Source organism: Phocoena sinus, chromosome 11 (assembly GCF_008692025.1).
Source record: "Phocoena sinus isolate mPhoSin1 chromosome 11, mPhoSin1.pri, whole genome shotgun sequence".
In the NCBI taxonomy this organism is placed as follows: Eukaryota; Metazoa; Chordata; class Mammalia; order Artiodactyla; family Phocoenidae; genus Phocoena; species Phocoena sinus.
Window position 1 is genome coordinate 67,765,660 of NC_045773.1, and position 27,285 is coordinate 67,792,944.

Here is a 27,285-nt window from a genome sequence, read left to right on the forward strand (position 1 = left end):
ACAGACTTGTGGTTGCCAAGGTGAGGGGGGTGTATGGCGGAGGGAAGCACTGGGAGTCTGGGATGAGCAGATACGAACTATTACGTATAGGATGGATAACAACAAGGTCCTACTGTATAGCACAGGGAACTGTATTTAATATCCTGTGACAAACCATAATGCAAAAGAATATGAAAAAGAATATATATATGTATGACTGAGTCATTTTGCTGAACAGAATAAACACACATTGTAAATCAACTATACTTCAATAAAATTAAAAGAAACTTAATAGGCAGGACCTGGAGGGAAGGCGAGGACATTTTAGGGTTAGAAGTGTTCCAGGTAAGGGGAATAATATGGGTGAAGACCTTGGGAGGAAAGAGCCAAGTGATGTCTGAGAAGATCTGAGTGGCAAACCGTGAGGAGAGGGGAAAGTCGGCAGCAGGGCCATTGAGAGCTTTGGAGCAGAAACGTTCTATGATCTGCTGGAATAGGATTTAGGGGTGAGTGCCAGTTCCTGAGGGGCCTGATGGCACAAGACAGTCTTAGAGACACTGCTGTGGTAGGCCAGTAACATGACAGGAACTGAGGCGGAGGGAGCCGGAGGCCACCAGTGGCTGGGGGACCAGGAGGCAGAACCAGCACCGTGGACAAATACCTGGTAGGGCCCCGGCTCTCCTACCGGTGCTACCGTATCCCAAGGGTTTTCTCCCTTTGGCCTCCAGACTTCTACACCAGCCCTAGATAAGTAAGATGATGCAAGTCGTTGTAAAGCTGTCATCGAACGTAGGTGCAAATGCTGAGGCTAAACTGTAAGCATGTAACTGGCGTGTAGTGATGTGCTTGGAAAGGACTGGTGGGTGCCTGGGCCTGCGTGGACAGCTGTGAGAGGCAAGCCATGTGGCACAGGGCCAGGCTCCGAGCCCTGGCCACCCACGGCTCCCAGGAGAGCTCAACCCTCACTCTCCTTGGGTCGGGCCCACCCTTTCCTTCCGAGTGGCCTGCTAGCTCAGAGGACCTACTGAACTTGGATCTGCCCATGTTTCCTGAGTCCTGGATAAGGGCCTGTCTTTAGAGGATAAGGCACTGGTACCCTGGGAGTGGGCAGGATGCAGCCAGGGCTGGACATCTGCCACTCTCCCTGAGAAAGGACCAGGAGGAGGAGACCTCCAGGGGCTCAGGAAGTGCAGAGAGCCAGGGGGACGCGGCTGCCCCTGCTTCCTCCTGGGAACTCTACAGCCTCCACGGCTAGAGCACACCCACACCACGCACACAGGCACACGTGCACTATGCACGCATACACATGCACCCTTAATCTGCAGAATCAGGTTCACGGAGAAGACAAATGTAATATCAACTGTGAAATTACACTTAAAACATAAATTCCATGCTTACCTTCCTGCATCACTATTTCTTCCATATTCCCACTTCAATTCATTTATCTACTACTGTTTCAAATTTCACCTTTCAAACTAATATGAAGCCCGAGACCACGCGTCCTCTTTGTATGGGCAGAGTGTCTTCTCTCTTAGAGGGAGCAGCTTTCTCCCCTTAAAGCTCAGGCTGCTGCTGCTTCCTGTGGACCCGAGTCAGCCCCCAGTCTCTCCTTCCTTTCCTTTTCTTTCCTTTCTCCCTCCCTCTTATATCAAATCTCTCCCCTTGGGCCCACCTGCAGGTGCTTACCTGTCAACAGCCATAGGGGAGGGCCTTTTCTGGGGATTTAAAACCTGTCTGGGCCGTCAGCTCTCACCTGGGCTACTCAGGGTAAATTTGAAAATCCTCTTCTAAGTAGAAGCTATTAATACCTCTTCTCCATCAGCTCCACATTCTTTGAGCTTCTGAAGTGACAGGACCACCTTCTGGTGGGTTATTGACAGTCTCTTGCTTTAAGAGCACCTGTCTTTTCCAAGCATGGAGTGGGGCCATGGAGACAACCCCCCAGAACACATCTTGGCTTCTGCACACCCCCCCCCCCCCACACTCTCAGTGGATCCTCTCCCTAGACCTCCTTGTAAACGAACAAACATCCTTCTCTTTCTCAACACCACCCAGAGTCATCTTTCGTCCCTGGTGCCTGTGTCTCCTCCACCTGTTCGGAACGATGCACTTTACGGCACCGTCCCCGTTCTGACCTGACCTCCTTACCCTGCCCCATCACGCCCGCCGTCGGCTGTGTCACCCCGCTCTCGCACTCCCCGTCAGCATCTCTGAGGCTGCTCCTCGGAGCCCTAGGCTGATGCTAACCCTTCAACTGATTTAACGCTGTCCTGTTGCGTATTACCTTTCCCAGTGAATGGGTTTTCTCTCCTTGTGCTCTCACGAACCTCCCTTCGGGTCTCTTAATTTCTAGGCCAGCCTGTGAGGCTCCAGGGCCCAAGGCCCAGCCCCTCCTCCTGCCTGTGTCCTGACCTGTCAGTTCCCATCCGACTCAAGGACCGAGGCGTGGCCGTCCTTTCTCCCACTCAGGGCCTTGCACAAGAATAAACAAATCAATAAAAGCTCTGGATTGAAAAATAAAGTTAAAAAAGATCTCAGTGCAGCTGGCCGCTAACTAACGCCTGGCTCTCACCTAAGGAAGGGTCCCCATGGGTGACGCAGTCCAGAGAGGCAGGGTGGGTGTCTGCTCCACACTGTACCCATAAAAAGCCTGGAGGACGCGACTACAGTGAGCACTCAATACTGCTGGTAGCCGGACCCCTGCTGTTGCCCCGTTCCCACTGTTACTCCCATTCCTCTAACTTGGGTGACTTAACTGCACCACTGGCTCTAGCCCACTTAACCAACCTGTTTTAAAATAGCAACTCGAACGGCTATTATTCCCGACATACCTAACGGTACTGTTTTGGTGTCCTCCTGTGGATGCTCCTCCTTGGAGAAATCATAGTCATGCCTCTCCCTGACCCTGCAGAGCTCAGCGTAGGCTCTGCCCTCTAAGCTGGGGGAAACTGGGAGCCTCTGGGAGCCCCGGGAAGCCCTAGCCGCCAGCAGCCTGGCCGAGCCTCCGTGGCCGGATGTGAGGAACCAGGGCTGTGTCAGGGCTGTGCTTCAGGCTGTGACCCCGGAGTCCCAAGGGTGTCACTTAAGGGACCAACTAACTTTGATGCGGGTTCACTGAGCATCTCCAGAGCCAAGCGGGCTCTGCCAAGTCAAAGGCAACGCACAGGAAACAGTTAACTTTGTAAGTCACAAACCATGTGGTGAAGATTCCAAGTGAAAAAGGGTGTTTTACAGATGGAAAGATGGGTGCGGAGGTAGAGCATGCAGCGGGGACAGAGCGAGCAGATAAGGGCGGCAAGCTGGGAAAGGACCGGCGCCTCCATGTTCCAGGCTCAGGCTGGGGGGCAGGACAAGGTGACACCACACGGTAGGCGTGGCCAGAGGAGCCAAACACGGTGAGGAGGGTTTGGAGGTCAGGAGGTCCAAGTGCATTCTTTAATTCACTCACTCACTCATTCATTCATTCATTCATTCCAAAACATGAGGCACCTCCTGCACCCCCTCCCGTGAGGCCTGGCCCCCTCAAAGGGTGCACCAGCCAGTAAGGATAGAGACACGTGAGTGGACAGGCTCTGGCCACCAAGGGAGCCATGAGGGTGCAGAGGAGGGGCCCCCAGTCAGCCAGTGGAGCAGGGGATGCCCCCTGAGCTGAGTCAGGGAAGATGAGGCAGTCAAGCAGAACTGGTCAGAGGAGGGAGGCCTGGTGCCGGAGGAGGGTGACCACTGTGGACTCCCAGCCAGCGTGATGACAAGGAAAGGCGGGAACGGGGGAGGTGGGGAGCAGGGCGGCAGAGGCAAGAGGCCATGGCTCAGGGGACTGGGCGAGGACCCGGCCTGGACCTGGGCAGGGAGCCAGGGTCGCCGGACAGAGGAGAGTCTTAAAAACTTAAGTATTTCTTGAGTTAAAAATATTACAAAAAGAATACATTTATGGTGACAAATAATACAAGTGCCTGAGGAAAGAAGGTAGATGACAACAAACCCTTAAACTTGAAATCCCCTGAGGCAGAAGACAGCAATGTGGGATAAACAGGAAAGAATCATTTTTAAAGGATAAATAACAGAACCTGATAACAGGCTTGGTAAGACTGACACAGGAGAGGGAAGGATGCTTCACAGCCTCTAAGGATCCTCTGGGAGGATGGAGGCTGGGGGACCATGGTGCCGCAGCGGGCACAGCACGGGGGTCCGAGGGGCCTCCAGGCCCAGCCAAGCACCGGGGACCTGGACTCATCCTCAGAGCCTTCCTTTCACTGCTTTTGTTTTTTAACTTTCAGTGACCTCACTGAGCATAAACACTGGCCGAGGCTAAATCACACAGTCCCTGCTGTCAGGACCTCTACCGGACAGAACTCAACCCACGAGTGGTGAGTGGGATTTAGCCTCAGGGTGGAGCAGCTCCGGAATCTGTGCTCTCTCCATATCAGGATGCCTCCTCACACAGACAACATAATAGCAAGTGAGAAGGAATACACAGTGTGAGAAATGAATTTCACCTGGAAGGGAAGATCAGTGAGGAAGGTGTGCATAAGCCAGGCCTTGAAGACAGGGCGGGAGTGGCCTTCCAGGCAGAAGGGACAGGGAGGACTTCCAGATAAAGGCTTGGGGCCTCGGCTCGCTCGCCTTCTGTACACCAACGTGCCAGCTCAGCTGTCTCAGTGGATAATCCAACCCACTGGCCTTGAACCTAACATGACGACAGTGCGAAGCCAACACCCAGCCAGGTCCTGGACCACTGCAGACGAGGATGAACATCACGGTGTCTGTACCTCACCGTCATCATCTCGTGCAAGGCTGTACATCTTGTTCTTCCCTTAGGACCCTAGGCCCCTTCGGATGTGTACCCGTTGCAAACGGGCATCCAGAGAGGGGGCCTGTGGGCGGTCCTGACTCTCTTCATGGGAGCAGGGGTGGAAAGTGAGCCTGTCCTGGAGAAACTGGCACCTTCTCTGGTGGCCAAGTGGTCGGGGCTGGCCCGAGATGCCTGCCACCCCTGCAGAGGTGCAAAGGGAAGAGAGGCTGGGATGCCTCTGCTCTTTTCACACAGACACTGGAGGTCGCTGTTGCCCGGAGGAGTCGTCACTGCCACGAGGGGCGGTACCAGGTGTCACGTGGAAACTGCCGCTTGTCCCTCACACCCCTAAGCTCCTCTCCCCACCGAGCACCTCAGGCCTCCCTCTCGGTGGAACAGCCAGGTCCTGAGTTTCTCTTCGCTCAGAAGCTTGTGTGATTCAATTTCTTTCCTCCGAACCTTCCCAAGACTGCGATAGCCCTTGGAAAGGATGTGACCAAAAGTGAATGAGGCATACAGGGCAGAGTCACACTACTGACTTATGCAAAACCATTACCGCTGTCACCGCATCATTTTCCCTTCCCTTCTCGGCAATCCTGTATCCCATTAGCCTGTCTGATTGCTTGCTGCTCACGGAGGGGTACCTTCGCTGAACCAGCTTCAGTGGCTTCTGGATCTGTCTTCCGAGAGGAGCCAGTTAAACTGGAACGTAGTCGTGTGTGTGAATCCGATGCAGCCTGAGTCACATCCGTGTGTCCTTTTTTGTAGCTGCTGTTTCTTATCCCTTTGCCTTTCCTCTCTGGGAGCCGTAATTCTTGACGTGTCTGAGATAGTCTGGGGTGAACCCTGGAAAGGACGTACACAAACGTGCCGGCCCCTTCTTGGCAAACAGGCAAATTCCTCGGCTAGCCACTGTTTGCCTTTCCTTAGAGGGATTCCCTGAGCACTTTGTTCAATGTGTCTTCAAGGTTTTTAAAAGCAGAGAAGCCTCTGCTAATTCTCCCAAGTTGGGCTAAGAGTCCAGCGTGAACTGTAGCAGAAATCAGGAAAATTTAATAAATGTTGATCAATGACTCTACCTTGCCTTTCTGGTTTCTCCTGAGTAATTTTCACAGATTGCTTTCATGCCAACCAATACAAATAGGATTTGAGCCAAGCTTTCAACTTACGTTTACATCTTTATAAAATAGATACCTACCTCTCAATGATATCTGCCCAGAAGTCAGACACGGAGATGTGGCTTCTGAGTTATACTACACCCTGAAGACCTCCTCTCTCCTTTCGCAATGTGTGGTGTAGCAGCGTCACACACACCCTCAGCAAACATTAACTGAGCCTGATGACAATGACAATTACATCTTCTTACACTCATCTCAGGAACAAGTTATGAGTCCATCTTTAGATTGTAGAGATGTTTTACTTTTGTTCCTTTAAAAATGAAGGCCAAGTGTTTCTAACAAAACACTGCAATTTAAAACCAAAGTTTCATGTACGTACATCTGTACAGCCCAAAACATGGTTTTCAGTTAAGGAACCCATTTCATAGGGAGACACTTCCAGTTTGTGAGCAACAACTTTTCAGCATTGCTTAGGGGTGACAGGATAACCCCATAGTTTTGCACAAGTATTTATGCCTACTAGGTATGGGAGCAAGCTTCTTGGTGACACTGCTTATATACGGTTAACAGTTTTTTTAACTTTCCAATGTCACTTTCCCATCTTCACATAGGCCAGGGCGCTCACAAATAACTGGAACTCCACTGCTTGGAAGTTTCTGGAAAACAGCCTTTCCAAAACATATCACAGGGACTTCCCTGGTGGTCCAATGGTTAAGACTCCGTGCTTCCACTACAGGGAGCACAGGTTCAACCCCTGGCTGGGGAACTAAGATCATAAGATCCCACATGCCATATGGCCAAAGGAAAAAAAAAAAAGAAAGAAAACACATCACCCCAGGCAGTCCCAGAACTCCCGACCACCGATTTTTATGTGTGTACACTCAAGAGCTCCAGGGAACGATTCACTCTCTTGTCTTAATTAATTTGGCCCTAGAGTGGTAGAGGTATCTTTTTATTTTTGAAAAACTAAAGCAAAAAAGGAGAAATATTCTAGTTCCCAGGTAGAACCGGGAGACATGGCCTTACCAGGGCTCCTGCTCTCCCCGCAAGGCCGCACGGGTGGCCCCACTGCCCTGGGCAGCTTTTCACTTCATCCAGGTGACATGTCTGCTTTGTCTCGAAGGCTTCCAACTGCAGGGAGACTGCAGGCCTGACTCACCGCTGGCTCTGCAGCAGGACATGGCTGGACATCATCCTCACCAGCTGGCGTCTCTATCCATCCTGCTGCCCGGCAGCCCCCAGGCCTCACCTGCTCAGGTGCTGTGTGCACCTCCTCCCAGGCTGGTTGTTTGGTGCAGAATTACTGCTGCTCCACTACAACAGGCATAAGGCTTGTGGAGTGTCTGGAACAAAGACGTGCTCCCTGTTGTGTCACTTTCCCTCTCTTTTTCCAATAAAATCTTTCCTAATAGACATTTAAGTATAAAGATGCCTATAAAATATGCCTTTTTATAATTGTGCTATAAATTAAATATTTTTCTGCTTTTTTTCTGTCTCACTGGGAAGGAACCTTTAAGATCTAGTTCACTCTCCTTATTTTAAAGACAAGTGTCCTGAGAGCCAGGGAGGTGAAGTGACTTGCTGGGGGTCACACAGCTGGTTGGGCATGAGGCTGGCACCAGTGCCAAGGTCTCCTGGTCCACACTGGACAAGGCCCCTCCCTTCCGTCCACCCACTTCTCTCTCCTCCTCAGCTCATTCCCTACCTCCCCACCCTGTGCATTAGGGCTGTGTCTCAGACGACATCCTCTGGAGGATACTGCCGGGGAGGGAATCTTTGGGGACTCAGACAGGGAGTGACCAGACCTGGGGGCGGGGGGCCTGGGAAATAACGGTCACGGGGCCAGGAAGAAGCTTTTTTTTTTTTTTTTTTAAGCAGAGTCTGTTTCCTTCTTTTTGTTTTTTCTTCACTAGAGCTACATGTTGCTATGGGAACAAGGATGGCACAGGGAGCCCAGAGCCACTCACCGGCTGACAGTGCCTGTAAATAAATTCTGCCTCACTCCAGGCTCGGCGCTGAGTGGTCCTGGAGGGCAGCTCAAGCAGCCACTTACAGACTCTCCATCCTGCTCGTGCCAGCGGTGCAGACCCTCCAGCGGCAAGCTCCCTGGAGCTCATGGAGGGATCTGCACTCCCCGCCCTCCCAAGCCCGCCACGGCACAGCCTCATCCCTGTCTGCCCATCAGGATGACCTGATCCACTTTTCAGATGCCAAAACCCCTCCTCAGGACCATCCCCGTCAGCCGCCACTGCTCCGCTCACTCCATCACTCGGCCTCCACCAGTGCTGCTCCTCGCAGCATCCCCCCACCCCCACTCCAGGTGAAGGCGTCTTCTCGTGGGTTGACTTCTGTCAGGCGCTGAAGCTGCAACGCTCCCCAGGGAAGGGCCCTGCCTGGGTTTCTCTCCTGGTTCCAGCCCGGCTGGTGCACGAAGCCTGCCCGCAGGGACCGTCTGCTCCCCAGCGCCTGACTCGACGACCTGGCCCGGGCAGAGCTGGGCTCATTTCTGAAGCTTTACCATTTGTTATGCCTTTTGGGGAGACAGAGCAGCCTGGATGTTAAGTGCCAACTGCCTGGATTCAAACCCTGGCTCTGCCACTCACCAGGCATGACTGCCACTCACCAGGCATGACTGTGTGCGAGTCACTGAACATCGCTCAGCTTCGGTTTCCTCGTCAATTTATCCCTTTTGCTTAAACCAGAACATTTTTATTGTGAAAACCATGCACTAAAAGGTGCATGAAATACAAATGTATAGCTTGCTGAATAACTATATAGTCAACACCAGCCGTGTAAACCACACGCGGGTCAAGAACCAGAAAAATCGCTGGCGCAATGTGGTCCCTTCCTGATCTAAGCCTCCCTGCTGGAGACCCACAGTCTGGCTTTAATAATAATCATTTCTTTTCTGTGTACACATCCTCAGATGTTACAGCTTAGTTTTGCCTGTTTTTGACGTTTGTATGAACATAATCCTACTACACGGATTCTTCTGTACTGGCTTCTGTCCTTCAACATGCTGTAACGTTCATCCCCGTGGATCGCGGGGAGGAGAAGTTGTTTCACTAAATCTTTCCCTTTATTTGGCTGCCTGATGGGGAGAGGGAGAGATGGACGGACAGACCGAACGATTCATCTGCCCACTCAGGCAGCAGGTACTCTCTGCTCACATGCGCCAGGTCCAGGCTAAGGCTAGGACACAAGGCAAATACCACGCAGCCTGTCTCCGCAGCTACATAAATTCCATACGTAAATGGAGACCTGAGAGCTGCCGACAGACTCTCGACCCCATGCTCACTCTCTATTACTGACTAGGCAAAGGCTTTCCCGTGGGTCTTTCCATACTGCAGAAAGTTAGCTTTTCCTACAAGTCCTTTCTAACCCCCGGGGCTGCTTGTGCCCCTGAGGTCTCTGCCTCCTAAAAAAATCACTCCAGAACCTGCTCTCCAACCCAGGTTTCATCAAAGCCATAAGAAGAAACAGGTGTAACTTGTATTTCTTCTAATAGACTGACGGATTGTCATAGGTCCACAGACAGACCTCATTTGGACCCAGCCTGACCTCCTTAAGGACAAAGCAGTGTGCCTTTGCGGCTTTGCTGTGGTAACTAGTGAAATGAAAATGAAGGGTGTGTGAGAGGAGCTGCATCAGAACTAGCACGGCCGCTGCACGGCGCGAGTGGAAACTTCAGATCCACCAGGACCTGAAGGTGGTCCTATTGACAAGGCCACGTCCAACGTCCTTCAGACAGGAGAGCCTTAGAAAGGGAAGCAATGCCTCCTCTCGAGTAGCTCGGAGTCAAGTAGCAGTTGAGGCAGGTGGGCTGGAATGACCTCGCGGTTGCACTGGTGACTGAGAACAAGAGAAAGTGATGGAGGAAACAGCCAAGGAGACCTCCTTTTTGGCTACAGGCACTGGGAAGATTCAGATGAATGAAAACAACTGAAGGAGAGCAGGACGGGGCGGGCACTCGCTGAGAGACAAACTGACACGTGCCTGCCATCTAGTGCTAAGTGTGAGAGGAAGACAGGAAAGAAGCCTGTGAAAGGGCGCAGAGGGAGGATGGTATCCAAGGGCAGAGCAGAGAAACGTGAGAAGCACGCCACAGGGAGGATTACAGAGCAGGGAGGAGGAGGAGCAGGATGACAAACTCGCTGGCAGGCAATGAAAGGAGAATGTTCTAAGAAGTTAAGATAAATGACAAGGAAATGCTGAGTACACAAGGCGCAGGAGGTCCCTGAAGCAAGTGGTGGAGTCTTTGGGAGGTAAACATTAGGGGAATTTATTGACAGAAGTCGTAAACGTAGCTAAAAAATTAAATGAATTCATCGCCGTGGTGCTCACAAAGGAAAATGAGAGACAGATGCCAGGAGCAGACACGCACTTCCCAGAGGACAGGGATGAAATGCTGAGGAAATCAGAAGCATGCCCAAACAGGTGATCAAGAAATCTGAACGTCCGCAGCCCTCCTCGGCCGCGTCACCTGAGAGCTGGCCCTGATCCGGGTGGGGATCAGCGTGCAGCACAGATGCCGAGCCTGATGCGGGAAGGCCTGGCCGGCTACGGCAAGACAGACATGTGCCCGTGTCGGGCAAGAATTCCCCATCAGTTTTAGCTCTGGACACCGCTGCTATCCCGCTAGCAGCTGGGGTGTCTGGAGGTGGGGGCACTTCCTGAGCCGCCGGCAGCTCTGGCCACTTTCCACCTGCTGCCCGTCTCTGCCGAACGCTCTCTACTCTCAGGAGCTCCAAGCTGCGCTTCCCCACCGTGCCCTGCGCGGACCCCCCTCTCTGGGCGGGGCAGTGCCTGCAGAAACCAGTCTTACCTGGGAGATGTGGCACATTTCTTTCTGCTATCCACAAAGACCATCTAACCTTCCCATGCTAGAAACCAATTCCATCTATGCTTCTTGAAATTCGCACACAGTCTTTGGGCTGGTAACATTTGGCATCTAAAGGGAAAGAGGTCCTGGCTCTGACTAAACCAAGGCCACTGATGTCACTCAGCAAACAAGCAGGGCCAGACTGAGGAACCCCTGCCTCCGCTCCACTGTGAGGAAGAGGCTCCCTGACCGCTGTCTTCTCATGACTCGGTTCTGGCTCCATGGGACTCGGGACCAGGGTTGTCCTGGACCCCCGCCTGCCTTCCCCGGCCGTCGGCGCCATCACAGTTCCCAGGCCTGGCCTCCCCAGGAGTCCTGCCCGACTGACCCCAGTCACCCTCCTTCCCTCACACCTCTGACCTTTGCCCCACATCCTTGCCCTTCTCTAAGAATGGGGATATGACGCCCAGAACCCAGTGTGCTGCAGTAAAGAACGTTCTCTTTGAGGGTTCACTACATCCTTGGTGCTCTGTGAAATTCAACTCTTGTGCCTTCTTGTTTGTTCTGAGAATGACAGTTTATGGATCTTGCCTTACGATCCTGGTCACTGTTTATTTTATGACTTGAGATGTTCCCAGGTTGGCAACACTACACTGAGGCTTTTTTTCTTGATCAATAACCCACTCAGTAAGGCAGCTGAGCAAGTTGCTCATCAGCCAAATGTGACGGGTCACCCATTAATTAGTGACCTAAGTCAACCCACGCAAACTGGCTGGTCCAGTCAAGTAGCTGGGGCTCCCTGCACAGATATTTTTGTAAACTCATCAGGGAGAGGGGATCTTGTGCTCCAGCTTTAGAGTTCTGTAAGGGCAAGTTATTTTTCATCTGGTCTCTGAGGTGATGGGCTTGGGGCTGAGGGCTGGAAAAAGACTCTGACCAGACTTGCTGCAGTGCTTCTCAGCCTTCTCTGAGTTAAGAATTCCTTCTGTTGTAAATGATAATTACAGAGTCCCATTTAGGAATTAAAGAAAAAAATTTGTCTTTTTTTTAATGCATTATATAAGAAACAAGTGACTGCAAATAAAAATATTTAATTTTAGCTTCATATACTATTATGTAAAGATAAATTCAAATTGTTTTCCAATTTAGTAAGTAATACATACATAATTAATTTAAGTGGTAAGAAAAATCGAGATTTATTGGCAAAATTTAACAACCATGATGTTTGGTTTGGGGCTCAAATATATATTAAAATGCAGATTCAAATTTACTTTTGTTCCATCATCAAAAAAAAGAAAAAAGTGTTTTTATGACCTGATGTTTAGAATTCTTTAATTTTATGCTTTAAAAAAATCAGTTGCTTTACTTTTGTAATTTTCAGGTTTGTTTTGAAATGAAGAGGTAAGAAAAAGTTTCAGGCTTCTGTTTATAAGCTCTTCTCTGCAAGAAACACATTGTGGGCGTGTATCATTTTTATTCTAAATAAATAAAAAGGCAAAATGAATATAAATTATCACAATATTTGCACTTCTTAAAATACTTTTTGAAGTGCCAGAAGCACCTTGATGTGCCCTGGAGAATTCTGAGTTGACAAACACAATTCATGAATCCAGGGCCAGCTGCATGATGTGTGGGGCTCAGTGCAAAATGAAAATGTAGAGCCTCTTGTTCAAAAAGGCAGGAAAAAAGCTCCTCCTTCGCTCCCACTGTGTCTCTCCTGACGTGTCCTGGGGTTTTCATTTGCTTTTTGATGCTGCGCTCGCTCGGACTCAGGCTTGGGGGAGAGCCTTAGGTCAGGGCAGGCGCTCACGGCACCCTGGGCCCTATCCTGGGACTCGCACGTGAGACTCACACTAGATCCTGACTCTCCCCACAAGCGAGCGAGGCCCCCACTGGGAGTGGCGAGTGGCAGTGGCCACAGGGCAGGCTGAGGAGGGGGAGGCTGGGCAAGTCCATGCTCCAGGGGTCAGGGGGTGGGTGGCTGAGAACCTGTCCCAGGAAGGTGAGGAGGGGCAGGGCTGGCCTGCAGGTCAGCAGAGGCTCGGAGCCCTGGTGGGCGCTCCACTGTCCCACGGGGGCTTCCCTTATAAAAGAAAATTCAAAGGTAAAATTGCCAAGACTATCAAGAGGGTGCTAGAGAGCATTAAACCCTAAGCTCTGAGCCCCCTTCTGGATACGGAGCCCCACGCCACGGCCCTGATCACACACCCAGGAAGCCGGTCCTGTACAGATCTGAGAAAGTTCACGTTAAGATGAAACTGCAGGACGGTTACTACTTTTATGCCTTGCATTTACTACCTCGAGTTTCAACCTTACTGTTCCTTATGACTGCGGTCTTTAACCAGCGGTCAGGCCTTCAGGGGTGCACGCTCAGCACATCTGACTGTAAAAGCACCAGCTTGATGAGCACCTGCCGGACTCCAACCCACCAGCACCGGCGCTCACTCTATGCTCACCTGAGAAACAGAAAGGCTAAGTAATAATTAACTTACGGATTGATTATTTTGCGCTCAAAATGGAAACAGATGTCCTTCTCACCTTAAACGGTGTGAGTGGACCCTGAGGTGCCTCTGTGAGCCCAGCGGGGATCCACGCTGCTGAGGGGGGCAGTCCCGGCGTGCCTGGCGCGGCCCTGGGCTGCGCTTGCGGTCCTGGTGCGAGCACTCAAAGCACCCTCCCCTCACGCTCTCGACTCACTGCGGGCACTGTCCTCTCCTCTCTGATCTGGAGGAACCCAGTGCACTTCTCCAGAGAAAAACAGCATGTTTGAGGCCCAGGAACCTCACCTGCCTGCTGCCCTGACCGCAGGAGCCCAAAGTGGGGAGAATAACCCGCCCACTCTTCCCTCGTGAAATCCAAAGGTGACGGAACATCCACAAAGAGTGCAGCCCAATGGAATGGCTGCTGCCCCGGGATCTAGGCCTGGGCCTAGGTGAGGAACAGGCCAGGGAGGAAGAGGCTCACCCAAGAACACTTATGTGCAGGCTGGCACAAGACAGGGGGGCCGGACAGAAGGAACCAGCAACTGTGCGCCTCAGCTGCCCCGCGGGGCTGGGGCTCCTTGCACACCATGCTCAGAGGGCCCAGGGACCACTGAGACAGCTGACGTCTGGGAGGGCGGAGGACTCTGAGGACAGGGCGTTTGACCTCTCCAGGTCTCTGCAGAGTGGCTGGTAGGCGGAAGCAAAGCCGCAGGCGCAGGCTTCCATTCGCTGGTGAAGAGCTACCCAGAAATGGTAACGACGTCCCCACCATGCAAGAGCAGGACTTTCTCCTGTCCCAAGCTGAACAACAGGACATTAGCAGGTAGAACAAACAGCTCCCCTTAACTCAGGATGTGGCATTTACCTGTACGCCAGGAAATATCACCGTGTCTTTCAGGAAAGGGGACCCTTACCTCATTTGCTGTGTTGTGTGTTCCAACGATTCGAATGAAGGAGGCCGGCCGTCTTTCAAAAGTTACTGATTGCCAGGACCTGTGAGGAGAAGCACAAGCATTGCCTGGTTAGACCACCCAGTTGACTCTGCTGACAGCACGGGGCCAGCAGCGCCCAGTACGTGGACGGGGAGGGCCTTCTGCGCCGTAGGTGGGCGGGGACAGGCTCCACCCACTGTGGGGAGACGGGCAGGAGCACACGGTGCTCCCTACAACCTCATCAAAGAAGGCGCCCTGCCCTTCTGCGAAGGCGACAGGATTCTCATAAAGCTCGACATAAGCGTGAAGGGCAGACTGCGTACACGTAGTGACAGGAGTGTGGCCGAACAGAGGAGTGAGCAAGGCTGGTGGAGTTCATGAGGCAACAGGGCCACGATGGGGCTGCCTTCAGAGGGCTGTGGGCTGAATGGATGCATCCAGGTGGGCGCAGTGACTTCGCTGGGGAGCCCTGGGAGGAGGAGCTGAGGCAGGGCAAGGGGAGGACAGGGCTGGGCGGCACTCGCTGCAGTGTGAGCCCCAGGCTCCTGTCTGAACCCCTCACCCCACCCCCTGCGAGTGGTGGCACCTGGGGAAGAAGAGGCAGTTTCTCCATAGGCCTCCCTCCAGCCCTCCTTTTCCCACTTCCAAATATGCCCCCCCAAACAGTTTATTCTCTGGACCAGCCAGTCTCCGGGTGGCCTCAAAAGCAGCCCCACTATTTTAAAAGCCATTCCTCAAGGATCAGCAGGGGCTGGGCCAGTTCATTTAAAGCCCAGCCGAGCGGGCCCCAAGCCGCCCCTGGGAGGAGGCAGTCTGCTCCCGGTTTACCGCCCCGTTCATCAGAACACACCGGGAGCTCAGCATCCACAGCTGCAAACACCAGTAATACTTTCATAAGAAATGTGAGGAGTTCACAGTTGTTGCATCCCTCCTCTGTCCACACAGTGGAAGTGCCAGCTGCTGGGAAGCTGTTTCCTGTAATTGTCTAATTACCAAGTAATGCTACTAAAGAAAATACATGTATTTGCAGTTTGTTTTTCCCCCTTTGCTTTCAGGTGTTCCATCTTCTCTCTCCCTGTGAGCCTCCCACTGAGACTGATTCACTGCTGCCTGGACACCAGGCCCCTTAAGGTCATTAAAAAGTCGTTACCATCCTGTGTGCAAAGTCTGTGCCTCCAGAAGCATGTTTCTGGAACAGCATAAGAAAAATCACTCTTTGTAAAAAGGCTATTATTCATACATGAAGGTGATGCCATCTGACCATCCCCAAGGCCTGCACTCCTGGCCCATTTTCTCTGTGTTTTGCTCCCAGACCCATGCAGCTCCCTTGGAAAGCCGGTGGGCCTATGAGGAAGGCCCTGTCGGGCTTCAACTCTGGGCCCGGGCTTGCTCCCACAGGCCTCGGGGTCACTTCTGAGCTAAGCAGGGTAACTGAGCACAGATCTGCCTCCTTCCTCTGGCAGGTCAGGGGAAGCTGGGGTCCACAATGCGAGGGCATCAGAGTCCCATCCCTGCTGCTAATGCAAGAGGCAGCACGCACCAAAGCTGGTCCACCCTGCTTCTCAGACCACCCCTCCAGGAAAGGGCAACAGAACTCGGGCAAGTGACCTCAGACGGTGACAACTATTAGGTTCAGCCAGTTTCACAAAAAGGACTGGGGTAGAGAAGGGGGCGGGAGTGGAGCAGACAGCGTGAAGACTTTTCTTCTTAGATTTCTAGTCCTATGCTAATCCAAAAAATCGCCCGGCGCTTCTGGACGTGAAGGTATAACTTGACTCTCGTAAGCTCATGGTACTCGACAACATGCTCAGGGGCTCTGAGAGTGCAGACAGGCCCCTAATCATTCCCTCTGTGGAAGACCCCTCCTCCCTCCGCAGTGTGGAGTGGAGGCCAAGGCCCTGAAGGAAGTGAGGGTTCGCCGTGAGTCATCCTGGGCAGAGCCGGGCCTGAACCCCAGTCTCCCTTTCCTCACCACGGCCCCCTCGGCTCCCATCTCCTGCCCCAGCCTCCGCGGCGGGCCTGGGCTGGCACCACCGGCCCCCACCTCTGCTGGGGGAAGCAGGGCTGGCAGGGCAGCAGCCTGAGAAGGAGGGAGCATTTGTGGAGTAATAAGGTCAGAAGGCTTCAATTTAATACCAATCCTCCATTACCCTGCATTAATCTCTAATCACATTAGAGTTCATTTTCACTAACACAGCCCGAGAGTTGAACAGATGATTTCATTTTCAGCAAACTGGATAACAACCCCAAGACCAAAATACGAGTAGGAAGGGAAGCTGATGAGGATGAGATAATGAGCATCTCTCCCTCCAAAATATCAGATTCCACTTCCCCTGAACTTTTTCAAAACAACTTTCAGTGCTGCCCAGTGGGGAAAGGATAAGGCAGCATCAGGACATTGTCACATCGGAGCCGCATTTGTAATCAGGGTGCAACCTTGAGGAGGGTTCACGCTTCACGGGGCCAGGACCCATCACCACCACTTAGTCTACACAAAAGCTTGACTGCCATTTTTATTGAGCTTACAGAGAGCTGTATAAATATTCCTACTTGCCCAGGACTCGGAATCTCTTTAGTAGGCAACACTCCCAGGAAGACAACAGAACAACAGGGGTGTAGCACCACTCAGTTCAGAGCCAAGACTGGGTGCCGGGAGGACGTGTCTGAACAGGAACAATGGGTGTCAAAAAATACGTGCAGGTCTTTGCTCTGAGCACCTACCCCAAACAGAAAAACCCCCACAGGACTGAAGTCCCAACTCCGGCACTTGCCATCTCTCCAGCTGACAAATCACGCCCGCTTCCTGAGCTGTAGTTTCTTCATTTGTCCAATGCTGACAGAAATAATACCACTCCCTTGGTTACAAAAATGCATCTAGAATGAGGTCCTGATTATGTTAAACTGTAAATACCTATACACACACGCATCCAAAGAGGGATGTCTACAAGAATGTTTGCCAAAATGTTTGGATGGAAGAATTTCAAGAGACATTAATTGTACTTTTGTACTTTTCTGTCTTGTTTGAGTTTGGTAGAATGTACATGAAAGCATTAGAAAAAGTACCTATCTTGCCTACCACCCAAGGCTTTAACACAGACCGTGTGACACGAAGCAAGTGAAAATGCCAGCGCTGTATTATTACGTAGAATATCCCCAGTTGAGAGGATCACTGGGGGACAGTCGAGACAGCAGGTTTTATTCATGGCCCTTCATGAACTAGAGGTAGGATTGGCAAAGTGGTTGACAGCACGGGCTCTGGAGCCAGGCTCCTGGGTTTGAATTTTTACCAGCTCTGTGACCTTAGGCAAGCTGCTTAACCTTTCTGGGCTTTAGTCTCCTCTCTGTAAAATGAGGATAATAAAAATACCTAACTAAATGTTTGGTGTGTGAAGATTAAATACATTAACAAACGTAAACCACCTAGAACAGTGCTGGCATACACTAGGCTCGAAGAAAAATAGCTGATATTGGTATTACTACTGTAATTACCAGCCAGCCATGTGAACCTGGACGAGACACACTGTTTCCCTGGGCCCCACCTGTGAGTCACTGAGTTTGATGGCGTATGATTTAGTGACTACTGCAGAGGTTCCCACCACCCTCCCATCAGCACCCATTTCCTGGAGGCAGACAAGGTAGCTGGGCTTTGAAGAAATTAAACACGCATTTGTTGAATACATTCTTGAGGTTGGTACCTGCCGGGTGTTATGGGAAACATGCAAGATGTAGTGCTTGCCCTAAAGAAGCTTAGGATCTCTCTGGGGACACAAGCTATCCTTCCATGAACTAGTCAGAGAACAATGCAAACAGTACTGTGGTCCCAACTCATAAACTGGTAGCATTCCAAAATATCCCTGGTAATTGGCTATTTGAAGCTTGGAAGCAATTTTTTCAGAGAAATAAAGCTATACATTTTGATTGAGTTACCCGGCCCACCCATAAAACTCAATTTAACCCATAATGAGGCTGAAATACTATGTATATGAAGTTTAAAAATGGAAGGAAAAAATGTTGTTGTTGCCATAGTAGTAATTAAACAAGCCAGAAAAACAAGTGATTTAAAACAATCTCTCTAAAGCTACTGCTTGAGGAATGAGGATTAAATACTGTAATGCATATAAAATCCTAGGGCTGCAGCTGAAATATGGTAGGTGGTCTGTTCATAAGGAGAGTGAAACGGGGCCAAGAACTGTCCTTCTAAAAGCCTATTCGGCCTGCAGACCACCGCGTGGTTTACAGAGTGCTTCACGGTCGCTGTGAACATGCGACTCATGAAAACATACATGCTTGTAATTTTTTTTTTTACTATTCCGGGAGGAGATATGCTGAATTCATGTGGTTGTCTCTCAGGAGAGGGTGAGGACTGGGGTTTGCTGATGGGGAACAAAGGATACTTCAACACCAACTGGAATGTTTTATTTCTTTGATTAAAATAAAAAGACAAAGTGTATGTGAAAAATATTAACTACAGTCAATTCTGGGGATGAGTATGAGTGAATGTTGTAATACTTTTCATTCTTTTCTGCATTTTAAACACTTCTTAAAATAAATAAAAAGAGAGAAAGAGAAGAAAGGGATTAAAATGGTGTCTGTGTTTATGTCAGGGGAAAGGTGGAGTCAGTCCCTCGGTGGGGCTGGGGGTTTGCCGGTGGGGGAGGCGGGGGGTCGCCAGGTCCCAGGACAGCGGAGTCTTTGTCCAAAGCAAGCAGAGGACAGGAGAGCTGCCTGGTTGGGGAGGAGGGTGCGGCTGCCCTCTGTGAGTACAGGGCTTGTGAGAGTGGCTCTGGGTGATGAGAGCACCACACAGGCCCTAAGGGCTCAGCTGAGAAGGGCTTCCCATCCTAAGCCGCATCCTGTCTTCTCTGGGGATCCTGCAGATCCTATGGCAAGGTCTTTTCAGCTCTGAAAAATTACGTGACTTTGCTGCCTACGCTATAAAGGGAAAGCAAATGTCAGACTTTTTCTGCAGCACACGTGGTGGACACCAGGGAGATGGCCAGGAGTGTCTGGCCAGGGCCAGACTGGCAGTTAAACATAGCAAATTGAACACATGGGTTAAGCTTTGCTCCCTCCACTAAAAGGGCAGTAAGAAAATTTAATGTATGTTTCATATCAAATATATGTGCTACAATACACACACACAAACACAAAACAAGCACAAAGAAAGCATGAAGAGATGTCACCATCTTTCTCTGCCAACACCTCAGAGAGAAGCACACAGAAAGCAAGCGAATTCACACTGCAGACTCTTGAGTCACCAGCTACTTCTGAAGGTGGGGGGCAGGCAGGGGGCTGGCTGAAAACAGGTAAAAGGAGCAGATGGACTCCTCAACCCCCCTCTCCTTCTTCCTGCACAGCGGGGATGAGCCCTTTTCCACCTCGGCAGAGACAGGGATTTCACTCTGGAGTCTTTGAACAGAGAGGGTCTAGACTCTGGGACACCATGCACAGCAGAGGGTGGGACCCTGCAGGGGCTGAGAGCGAGGAATACACGGAAGTGAATATCCCAGATGGCAACACTTCCAGCCCCCTTCCCTCCCTCGGCTTTCAGGCCACCGTGATCCAGGCTTAACCCCCAGGCAGGGGACTGGAGGATCCCTCTGAGACTCAGAGCAGCCCAAGAGGAAAGACCTAGAGATACTGATCTACCTTCCTCCTCTCTGTCCCTTCATTCTTCCTTCTGTAAATATTTATCAAGTGTTTAATGAAGAAGGCCCTATTTTAGACTCTGCCCTCAAGTGGCTTACCTTATAGTGGGAGAGAGAGACAAAAGAAACAAATATATCAGAGTTAAAGAAGGGCTATGGAGAAAAATAAAGCAATGTAAGTAAACTGAGAGGGTCTTGCCTCTTTAGATAATGTATTTAAGGAAGTTCTCCGGTAAAGTAACAACTGAGCTAAGACCTACACAATGGATGAAATGGCCGTGCAGATCTGAAGCGCATTTCCATGAGAAGGAACCTAAGGTGGCCCGTGTGCTGGATCTGAATGAGTGGGCAGAAGTCTCTCTCCCAATGAAACGCCTAAGCCCTGTCTGATAACCTTGAATGAAGTCCACAAACCCGCCCACACTCAAAAAGCTTTCTGCCTGCTTTCTCAGTGCCTAACGCTTAATGGTAAACAACCAGTCAAAGATCACCAAAGACTCTAACATGAAAGATAGAGACCAAACGCAAATAGAAAAGAAAAATATCTCAAAGGATATAGATATAGTTCAGTAAGCAGAATAAAACTTCAGGGAAACTTATATTACCACCAGAAAGATAAAAGAAAACAGTATCACACCCTTGAAATAAGAATAAAATACGTGAAAAAGAAATATTTGGAGAACAAGAAAGCGCTCTTGTAAATTAAAACTATGGGGCTTCCCTGGTGGCACAGTGGTTAAGAATCCGCCTGCCAATGCAGGGGACATGCGTTCGAGCCCCGGTCCAGGAAGATCCCACATGCTGCGGAGCAACTAAGCCCGCGCGCCTAGAGCCTGTGCTCTGCAACAAGAGAAGCCACAGCAATGAGAAGTCCACACACCGCAACAAAGAGTAGCCCTTGCTCGTTGTAACTAGAGAAAGCCCGTGCACAGCAACGAAGACCCAACACAGCCAAAAATAAATAAATAAAATTAATTTATATATATAAAAAAACTATGAATTGAAATAAGTAATTCAACAATATAGTTAGAAGCTTAAGTTGAGGAAATTTCCTAGAAGGTCAAACAAAATGACAAAGATAGAAAATAAAAGAAAAAGGATAAGAGAATGAGATGATCAAACCAAGAGGTCCACTATCCAATTAGCAGATGTTCCAGAAAAAAAGAGCAGAAAAGACATGAGCTATAAAATGTAAAAGTCACACAAGAAATTTTCCCAGATATGAAGGACATAAGTTTCTAAGTTACAGGCCACTGAGTGGCCACCACAATGAGAAAGCAAAGCATATTATTGAGAAACTTTAGAAGATCTAAATGCTTCTGGAGGGGACCTTCTGTCTAGAAGGTCAGCACAAAGATGTGGGAACCAGAATCACATGAGATTTTTCAAAAGCTTTAGCTTAGATGTGCTCTGAGCACGGGAACAAGGCAGTAGCATTGTTTGAACGGCAAGAGAACAGAAACAACCTAAACGCTCATCACTTGGGACTGGTTAAGTAAATTATGGTATGTCTCCATCCCTACCATGAAAGACTGTGCAGCTGGAGAGACAGGGATGGAGAATTTCTAGAGATATCCAAGGTGTAGAAAAAGTTGTATTAAAAAATGGGGAAAATACACACATTTTTATATGTTTACACATTATCACCTCTGGAGGAAGGGGTGGGTGGGAAGGAGACATTTCACTATCTATTGTTTTACATTTTTAAACCATATTCAATATACTTTCTTTGAATGTATTGTCGTTTCAAAATATTTTTTTAAATTTTAAAGAGAAAAAAGGAAAGCAGTTGCCTCTGGAGAGTGGGGTCTGGGGTGAAAAAGGGTGAAGCGGGGGTTGTTGCTTTTTTGTTATAAGCCTTGTGCTCCTACTTGACTTTGAAAGCTGAACATGTATATCTTTGATAAAACTTTAAAAGTTCAAAAGTTTAAAAACAAAACAATAAAAAACAGAGCCAAGAAAGGGAGAGAAGCCTGTGGTGACGAGGAACGGCAAGGATACGTGTGGAGCGTTTTATCTACAACCTTTGGGTGCAGGGCTAGAAGGAAAACATGAACCTTCAGAAAAGATTCTTGAAAAGGGAGGAAATATTAAAGGCTGTCTGCTGTCAACTGAGCGTACTCAGTGGCGGTGGTGCCTACTCCTAGCCATGTGGCACTGAGCAGGGCCGGGTGCTGAAGGTCTTGAGTGAGCTTCCAGGCCTGCCTGGCCTGAAGACCCTCTGACGGATCTTTATGAACTCACCTCTTGCGCTGGCCCCCCAGCTGCCTGCCGTCCCTCTGTCCCTCTGAGCACGCTGTTCTTCGTCTGCCTTGCTGCGGCCGTGGGCCAAGGACCACACTCATCTCTTTAATCACATCTGAAGATGCTCCGTGGACCCGGCACGTGAGGGAGAGTGCCTCTTCCATGACGTGGTGAGGTGGGGACCCTTGCATTGTAACAGCCTTAAAACTGGGCCCTGCACGCACTCCCGCTGGCTCCCAGCCTAGCACGTACCGCAACCCGCTCACTTGCTCAGATCTCTGGTGCCAGGCTACGCTGAAGCCTTCCTTGGTGCAGGCCTCAGCAACCAATCTGGCACCTGGGAGTTAATTCTTTTGTCTAGCAGGATGCTTAACTGGATTTTATAGCCAACTCACTGCCCCGACTTACAGGGAATTCTGGGCTCATGCCATTCACTCTGTCCCTCCATTCCACAGCTATTTATTGAGAGCCTTCTATGTGCCAGGCTTAGGAAAAATGGTGCCAAGTTCGTCTAACCTGACTGCAGCCCTGAGGTGGCAGGGAAACAGCTTGTCAGGAGCCACCGGGATTAGTGATCATTTAGTCATATGCTGATCAGCCAAATGCTTACTGAGATCAAGGGTCATGCAGGGAAGGCTCACAGACATACTTTGCTGGTTTACTGAGTATTTTTTAAAAACTTAAGTTAGCTGCCATTTACAAATTAGAAGATTTCACATAAAAATACAAATGTCTGGTTTCTCTTGAAAACGAGATGATCTGGCATCCTGGGGTCATCTTGAGAGAACACTGGCTAGTTCCGAAGTAAAGGTGATGGACTCAGCCCCTCCAGCCTGTGGCGTCTCCCTCATGCCCAGGAGCCTGCCCTAGCCTGCCTCGTACATCACCAACCTGGCCCAGGAGGTGGCCAGGTTTCCACCCAGCCTTAGACAGAGCTCAGGCAGTGTTAAATGGAGAGAATTAAATTTCTAACTCTTATATAGGAATCCCAGAAAACTCAACACTTTGGGGATCTAGCAACAGAACTGATACGCAAATTATGTTTCAGTTAAAAAAAAAAAAATCTATCTATCGTCTTACACTGATCTTTTCTTTGCCTTGAAAACAGGCAGAGCTGGGGTTCATGGAAAGACACTGCAGCCCACACAGTTCCCAGTACCTGCAGCCTGCTTCCTGTGACTAGCTTAACGGAAGTCGGGTCCTAGCTGGACCAGCAGGTTCTCAATCCTGGTTGCACATCAGAGTAACCTATGGAGCTTCTAAACCTTCCACTTCCCAGGCCACACCCCAGACCAATTAAAGATCAGACTCTCTGGGGGTGGGCCCTGCCTGAGTCTCATCTGAACTCCTCAGGTCATGGTGAGTTTTCAGCCTTGGTGGAGCCCCTCCTCAGGCTGGGGTGGCTGGTGGGGAGCAGTTTGCTAGGACGACGCATGTCATCTTCTGTCCTAATTATAGTCCAGATCAGCCTTCCCCTAGCTTCCTCCTGCCCCTGGGATTTCTGGACCTAGGGGGGGCTTTTTACACTTTCTGACCAAGAGGGATTTCAGGCCTCTCTGGTGAATGCACTTGCATTTACTGCTCCAACCTGAGCCGGTCTTGGCTTTACCTTCCCTGCTCATAGCCTAATTTTCCCTTTTAGAGAAGTTTCCTTTCAAAAAGAAGGTCGGGACCCTCCTGCCAGCTCCTCCTAAGAGTTGAGCTGAACGCTTCTAACTCTGTGGCACCTACAGAAAGGTATGTGTCCTGGGACCTCTGTGGAGTGTTTGAAAGAGAGTGCGGGGGAGACAGACGGGAGGGGGCTGTTTCCATACTGCACATTTAGCTCATCCCCCCATCCCCAAGCTCCCTGCTCCCACTCTGCCATAGAGCACTCCTTGATTCCCCTAAGGGGATACAGTAATTGATGATTAGCATTCCAAAGCTTGGCTTACATCCTGCGAGCCCGTCATATTTAATTACATTTTAACTATGTTCGTCTTCGATAATAGCACGAACATAATTTAGATAATTATCTCTCTCTCTCTTATTCTCTGACTCTGTCTCACTTAGAGCTCCTGCAACAAAAATCGCTTTCTCGGCTCAAACACATAAACAGACTCTGGGGCCAAGTGCTTTTCTCTCTCTCACAAGCAGCTGTTCTAGAAACACAATGGTTTTGAGTATCATGCAGAAAAAAAGAAACTTCATGTTTCCTTCTGCCTCTGTATTCATGTTTGTACATAGCTGGTGCTGGGAGTTGCTGTGTATTTCTGTGCGTGCGTGTGTGCGCGCACACACACACACACACACACACACACCCGCATCTGGGCAAGAGCTTTTGTGTGGTGTAGAAACTGGGGAGGCCTTGTCAATCCAATTAGTGTCTATAAAGCACCCTCTTGGTCTGACATTTCTTTCTTACAAGGTTTAATGGTTTCCCTCGCAAATTTAAACTCTGTTGAAACTTTTAAATGTCTGGTAAGTCTTTTGAAGAGATGCATTCTTTCTAATAGGGTTTCTGTCACACTTGGACCTTATAATTAATGACTCTTACCCTTGCCTATTATCTGCCTTCTCCAGGAGATGGTCAGGAGGAGAGAGAAAGCTGGGGCTCTTCTAAGGGAACGTGTGTGTGTCTTACCACAGAGTCAGGAGTCCCTACAGACCCTCCCAAACACCAGCTGGGTCACCTGCCATCCAAGTTCTTGGCCTAACAGCACCCCTCCTCTTCCGCCTCAGGGCAAAAGGTATTCTTCAGCAGCCTTTGGTCACTGGTTTTTCTGATGAAGCTGACCAATACAGCTGAGCTTTTTAGGTACAAAGATGTTACGCTACAAAGTTCACACCTCTAAGGAGATTTATGAACATATAAAGGGAATAAGAAATAGGTTCAGAAATAGCTACTATCCAAGATAACCTTGCTCAAAATGTAGAGATCTAGAGCCTGAAAGAATTTCAACAAACCAATTCATAAGACACAGTGTGGAGATTGGGAGGTCCTCACCCACAAATTCTCCACGTTCTGTCCATTTCTTTGGAGTTCTAGAAGGCTCCAAAAATAAGGATTTTGTATAAAAAGTTCACTTTGGCTCAGCTTTGTCTGATATTGAAGGATTAGCCATCATCTCCTTCAGACAAAACTCATTACGCATATGGCTGTAGGTCCACATCACAAACAAAAATCTTTTTCTTCCTCTGAAGAACCACCAAGTTGTCCCTGCACTGGGGGGACTGGCGGGAAGAGGCTGAACAGGGCTGTGTTTGTGAGTTAACAAGGGCACTCTTGCTGCCACTTGCGAGAGGCCAAAAGTCCTTGCTGTCCCTGGAAATAAACACTCAGAGCAGACTTCAGGAGCCAGGCAGTGTCTAGACCAACCTTTTGCCATCCTTGGGCTGAGTCCACCAACGGCCCCTCTGGTGTGATATGGTCCACTAGTGGCTGATGAGCAGAAGGGAAATCAGCAAGATGCCCATTCTGGTCACTGAGTAGTAACTCTCGGCACACAGGCGAACGAGAAGCCGGTCAATGTGGTAGCCAGGAGAGGCTGTGGAGTGCTGTCCTTGGTAGTGGCAAAGAGGTGCACAGATGTGGCCCTCCCTTGGAGGTGAGGAGAGCAGAAGAGCAAGGGCTCTTCATGCAGCTGAGGTTTCACATGTCGTGACGTTCCTTTCCGTAACAGACTGGGCCAAGCTGAGCCAGGCCTCTGGTGGGGCTCAGGGGGCTTGAGAAGGGGTGAGGGAGGACTAGCCTCTCCTCCCTCGTGGCCCTGAACAGGCTCCAAATACCTTGATTTGCTCCACGTTGTTCGTTAGGGATATTCCTTCATTTGATCTCTCGGTGTCCAGCTCAGGCGCTCGGAAATTTTGCTGAAATTTTCATGGAATAGAATCACCACCTGGGTCTACGTCTCCACCGAAAGGATGGGGGAGCTGGCGGCTCGGCCGCACTGTCTGCCAGCAGGTAGCTCTGGGGGCTGGTAGGGAGGGCAGATTCGGTTGGCTTTCCCCGGCAAGCACAAGGCTCAACGGAAGTGTTGACTCAATGACGTGAGTGGCTCTCGCTCCGAGAGGCTTGCTTCCTCCAGGGCAGCGCCGCCTCCACATCTCCCCCAGAACCCTCCCTCCCTGACGTGCGCGCTGGAAACATGAGGCCCAGGCGTGGGCAGGAGCCAATTCTCAAATGTTAAGAATTTGGCAATTTCATTTCCTAGTGTCTTAAATACCGAAAGGACTTAGAACACAATTAGGACTAAATGCCCCCTGAATTTCACGTTTAATAAAAAAGCCTGCTTTTATGGAAATCCATGCCAAAAGCCTGTGCAGAACAAAGCCCAGCCCTGACCTCAGCAGCCCACAACACTACACACGGCTAAGCCAGCCAGCGGCCTCCAGAAAGGACCACCAGGCATTCTCTGAATCAAACCTGACCAATTTCATACCTAAAAATTACACTAAGCCCCTGCAGGGAGTCCAGATCTGATGACATGCCAAATTTGTTCAGCACCTCACACTGGGGAGATGTTCAGTAAAAACTTAAAAATAGACTCTCCCTCTCCAGCCAGTAAAGGGCCTGATATTTGCAACTGAACAGGTAAGATATTGGGGGCACTGGGGAGAGCTTTAAAAATCTCCAGCATACAAAAAAAAATGTTTCTTTATGATGAAAACTATCGCTCTTAGCACGGAGCCGCCCAAGATTAGCCTAGAGCCATTTAATGCACTGAAATCTCTGTGAGTTCTGTAATGAAGAGGTGACAGGTGTTCGTGGCAGGCCCCATAAAGGCCTTTTCTGGAATTTGCATAGGTTGCCACAGTCAACACAATTAAAGCAAGACAGTGAATGACCCACAAGCAGATGTAAGGCAGTACGTGCATGTGACAGCCTTTCTTCTGGGACATTTTCTGATGGTACAAAAGTTGAACTGAAAAAAAAAATCATCTCTTTCTCTTTTCCAGCACTTTCTTGATTAAAAAGTCACCGCCACCTTCACCTGTTGGCGACTTTCTGGATCCAGCCTTTGTTGGCCTAGACTTCTCTTAAGACTTAGAAGAGGCACATGTTCTCTTGCAGGCCCCTTGCTCTCCAGGGCCGGTTCCAAGTCATTCTCCGACCCCTTCCCCGGATTCTTGCTGTACGCTGGCCTAGACCCAGGCAAGAATGAACTTCCTCCGCGACCTTGCTCTGCTCCGCTCAGCACCTTCAGCCAGGCCACCGGCCGGCATCATACTGATGCCATCTTAGAAAGAGGCAGCCGCTGCCTCCCGTGAACTCACAAAGCACGGTG

At 50.0% G+C, this 27,285-nt stretch overlaps 1 protein-coding gene across 5 annotated transcripts in view; it reads right to left on the reverse strand.

Moving 5' to 3' along the window:
- BTBD9 (BTB domain containing 9) overlaps positions 1-27,285 on the reverse strand; it is a 416,431-nt gene that overhangs the window by 10,914 nt on the left and 378,232 nt on the right. For all 5 annotated transcript variants that reach the window (XM_032647940.1, XM_032647937.1, XM_032647941.1 and 2 more), the window contains exon 10: positions 14,109-14,187. In XM_032647940.1, coding sequence (XP_032503831.1) covers positions 14,109-14,187 — 79 coding nt within the window. The remainder of the gene's footprint in view (positions 1-14,108; positions 14,188-27,285) is intronic.